The sequence below is a fragment of the Chrysochloris asiatica genome, unplaced genomic scaffold, assembly GCF_000296735.1.
Source record: "Chrysochloris asiatica unplaced genomic scaffold, ChrAsi1.0 scaffold00004, whole genome shotgun sequence".
In the NCBI taxonomy this organism is placed as follows: Eukaryota; Metazoa; Chordata; class Mammalia; order Afrosoricida; family Chrysochloridae; genus Chrysochloris; species Chrysochloris asiatica.
In genome coordinates, this window is record NW_006408522.1 from 32012835 (window position 1) to 32017419 (window position 4585).

The 4585-nt window shown below is 43.2% G+C and overlaps 1 protein-coding gene across 2 annotated transcripts in view; it reads right to left on the minus strand.

Moving 5' to 3' along the window:
* PDIA3 (protein disulfide isomerase family A, member 3) overlaps positions 1-4545 on the minus strand; it is a 31009-nt gene extending 26464 nt beyond the window's left edge. Inside the window, exons 1-2 of one of the 2 annotated variants that reach the window (XM_006831713.1) lie at positions 4325-4520; positions 4236-4249 (exon numbers count right to left, since the gene is read on the minus strand). In XM_006831713.1, coding sequence (XP_006831776.1) covers positions 4236-4249; positions 4325-4402 — 92 coding nt within the window. In that variant the 5' untranslated portion in view covers positions 4403-4520. Of the gene's footprint in view, positions 1-4235 lie in introns of both variants that reach the window. The other variant, XM_006831712.1, reaches the window with a different exon arrangement.
* Positions 4546-4585: the final 40 nt, after the last annotated feature.

A 4585-nucleotide genomic window follows, 5' to 3' on the forward strand; every position in this document is an offset into this window, starting at 1 on the left:
AAGCATGGCAATGAGACGAGATATACGATAGAATGAATGTAAAACTAATGTTCTCCCATGTAAACTATCACATAATTTCACAATAAAACACTTAAAAAAAAAAAAAAAAAAAAGATTAACCACAATTACTGACTGTTCTGGAGTCCTGGTTTGGCACTGTAGGATAAGCAGTGGACTGCTAGTCACAAGGTTGGTGGTTCAAACCCACCAGCTGCTTCTTGGAAGCTCTATACATACAGGGTTGAACCAACTCGAAGGCTTTTAACAACTGACCTTTCTCTGACCAGGTACACAATTGTTGCTGTTAAGTGCTGTCAAGTTGATTCCAACTCATAGCATCCCTGTATAGGGTTTCCAAGGAGCGACTGGTGGGTTTGAACCACCAACCCTGAGGTTCAAACTGCCTTGCAATCCAGCAAATTATCCTACAGCGCCACACCAGATGCACAGTAGAAGGTCCTAGACGCAATGGGAGAATAATGTACAACAAAACTCAAACTCTGGAAAAAAATCAGACCTACTGGACCAATAGAGACTAGAAGAACCTCTGAGACTATCACCGGAAGATACCCTTCCAACTTGGAATTGAAACTACTTCTGCAGATTACCTTCCAGTCAAATAATAGATTGGCTCATAAAATAAACATCCCTCATGAGTAATGTGTTCCCTTATACAATGAATATGAGACCAAACATTTACCCACAAGCACAAATGAAAAGGCAAGGAGGAAAGGGAAACTAGATCAATGGAAATATATGGGGGGGGGGGGAAAGGATATACTAAGAATGCTGACAACTGTAAAAATTATAACAAATGACATGGAACAATTTATATAAAAATCGTTAAAAATCAGAAAAACACACTGCTGTTTAGTCAATTCACGAAGATTCTGGGAGAGAGAAGAATTGCTCCACAGGGTTCCCAAGGCTGTAAATCTTTACAGAAGTAGACCATATCATCTTTCTTCCTCTCAGCAGCTTTATGGAAATAAAGTGGGTTTGAATAACCAACCTTTCTGTTAGCAGCCCAACTCTTAACCCACCACACCACCAGGGCTCCTTAGGCTAAGGTGTTGAACTACAAAGTCAGTTTGAACCGCACCCACGAGTTGCTCTTTGGAAACTCTATATAGGATCACTATGGGTTAGAATCAACTCAACTGTACTTAACAACCACAATTCACTGTGTAAATAACAAAGATGAACTCCTTTTACCCATACCTCGATAATATTGCAACACAAATAATCTCACCCAATGGTGAGATGGGGAGTGTGGTGGCTCAGTAGGATGAGCATAGGACTGCGAACCAGAAGTTCAGAGGTCTGAGCTTACCAGCTCAAACCTAGAAAGATTTCTCCAAACTAGAAGATGAGACTTTCTGCTCCCACAAAGACTGGCAGCTTTGGAAACCCTATACAGGACTGCTATGAGTTGGAAACAATTCCATGGCACTTAACAATAGCCTTCAGGGATGGAATCCAATAACTAATAAGAATTCCTGCAGATATTCATCCCTAAATTATTACATCACGTCTGCTAATTACCAAGTGCTACAAAGGGGCTTTCAAAAAGTTTATGGAAAAATTCCATTTCTTCCCCATAAACTAGTTCTAGTTCTTTTTCTATAGGAATACCAGTCTGGCAATGGTGACAGATAATAACATAGTAGATTAAAACACTGATCATTATTTTTACAGACGCTATCAATAAATTGTATGAAATTAGCACAAACATACAAGTGGTATTATTTACTTGGCCAAAAATTCAATTGTTCCAATTCTTACAAACATGTAGGTGAGTAACTCTATACTGAAAATATTCAACAAGGTTAACTTCAAAGAAAAATTTCACTTTCACTTGTAAAATGAAAGTAGGGGAGAAGGAGAGAATGTAAAACAAAAGAGAACTTGCTCAGTTGATTTTCCTCTTAATGATTCTTTTAACTCTTCCTGTGAGATTGTACTCCTTATCTAAGAAATATAAAACCCAAACCTGTTCCCCTCAAGTCAATTCTGACTCATTTGAACGTGTAAGGATAGAGTAGAAATGCTCAATATGGTCTCCAAGGCAGCTAATTCTTATGGAAGCAAACTGCCACCTTACTTTTATGGAGCAGTTAGTGGGTTCAAACCACCAACAGTTAGCAACTAAGTGTTTAAACCACTGTGCCACCAGGACTCAGTACACAGGAATATTGTTAAGTGCTGATGAACTGGTTCGCACTCCAAGTAACCCTGCAGTTTTTTCAAGGAGCGGCTGGTGGGTTTGCACCGCCAACCTTTTGGTTAGCAGTCCAGTGTTTATCCTACAGTACCACATCAGGACTCCACACAGGAATATTGTTGTTAAGCGCTGTCATGTCAGTTCCGAAGAGCAGCTGGTGGGTTTGAACTACTGACCTTATGGTTAGTAGTCCTGAGCTTATCTCACAGTGCCACACCAGGACTCCACAGAGAAATGTTTCTGAAGAGCAGCTAGTGAGCTTGAACCACCAACTTTGCAGTTCAAACTGACTTTGAAGTCCAGGGATATAACAATCAGAAAACATACCTAGCTTATGTATTAGTAAATAAAAACCGGTGAATGTGAAGAAATAAGGATGCTGTCAACAGGAGACTTCCTTGACTCCAAATTACTCATCCAGAAAACTGATCTTTCTGGTAGGCACTGGTGGAGAAATGACTTTATCTTCTAAACCAATTGAAAGCAGACACCGCAGCAGAGATCCACCCAATTCTTGGGATTGTTTAGTGCATGATGGGACATGTAGTTTTTAGGGAAGCACATCAATTTGAAAAGGGAAAGAACACCTTCAGTGGGAAATGGAGGGGAGAGGGGGAGAACTGCTTTAATCTGAAAGTTTGTCCAGCAATTCACTTCATGTTAACTTCTGTAGTTAAAGTATCACCAACCCAGTTTTGATATAACTTCATAAAGACATTCTAATTCCAGTGATACTCTCCTCTGACCAATCCCCAAAGTTAACAGCATAATTATACAACCTGGAAAATTTTTTTCTAATGAAGAATTATGAGTTCTAGAGATCTTTAAAAACCACCTTTAATGTTTACTCAGTTCTACTGGTTAGTCACTTTAGTAACAAAATTTGCTTCCTCTAGCACATTCTTTTGATACAGGTGGTCTTTACTACAGAGCTCCTAGTGTAACTAACCCTCAACAAATCATCAGCTGAGTCCTGAGGAGTGAAAAAGAGTTAGAAGCAAGTAAAAATTATACCAAACCTTCCTTTACTGATACTTTTAAACACAGATAGTTTTTGACTAACAGTCATTGTGACACAAAGAGAAAATTAAGTGTAATTATCATGGAAACTGTCCCACACTTTAAGATAAATCGTTATTTGTTGTGGTCATGATTTGGGTTAAAGACAAACAAAAACAGTCAGGTTTACTGGTCCAGAGTCCCTTTTGCTCTCCTTTCTCCTATTTCCCAGTCAGATTTTTATTTCCAGTTAGACATTTACACCTTTGCTCAATCAAATCACTCTGAAAGGGATTCTTCTACAACAATGGTTACTTTTTCGTTTGAGTTTTTTTTGGCAATTTTCAGAAACCCTAATTCAAGGTGATAATTTGGATAGATACGAATATACTTACTCTTGTTCACCTACTCTTTTTGACAAAGAACTCATCTGGTGCTGAGAAATAAGTGATCTGTTTAATGTGTAGCATGTACACCATCCGACGGACAAAATTAACAACCTTTCTTAAGAAAGCACTTAGGACCATTCTGCAGCCATTGAGTGACCTTGGCTAGAAACCAGTGGTAGGGGAGTGGGGCAAGAAGAAAGGAAATACCCTGGGGGCTCAGCTCGGGGAGAAATGTTCGTTCACTTCAAGGAAAAGGCCTTGGGAAGTCTCGTTTGTAGACTGGAAAACTTCACCCAGGAACTGTAAAGACATAGCAGAGTTGGGGCGGGGGGGCTGCGAATAATTAAACCTTCTGCAAATAGGAAGTGAGGCCACAGCACCGCGGAAAGGATGTGGCCCTGAGTGTGGAAGGAGGCCTTCGGGTTTTCCTTCCCTCGCTGCCAGGCGATCAGCACCGACTTCTGGCCTCTCAATCAGGCAGCTCCGGCTCCCCCGGGTGGGGAAACTGCGGCAGCAGCCAAGGCCCACTGGAATGGTGGAGGACACCGGTGCTGCCTAGGCCTAACAGTTTCAGCGCCTCTGCCCACCGGCCTCCCTCCCCCGCCTCGCCATCATGGCCTTACCAGGGGGCAAAAAACTCGACGAGCATGAGGCCCGCAGAGCCCGTGTCGGAGACGCGACTCTCGAAGTTCTCGTCGGTGAGTTCCAGTACATCGGAGGCAGCGGCGAAGCGGGCTGCGGCGAGAAGCAGCGCCACGGCCGGGAACAGCGCTAAGCGGTGGAGGCGCATGGCGGCGCGGTGAGGCAGGGGGCAGCCAGGAGGGTCGGGGCTCGGCAGGGACTGCGGAGGTCGGACCGGCAACCACACACCCTCAACCTGCGTTCGCGCGTCTGGCCCAGGCGGACCTGCACCCGGAGGTCCCAACCCCCAAGCCCGGCTCGGGCCGCAGTGTGGCACCGACCGATTGGCTGC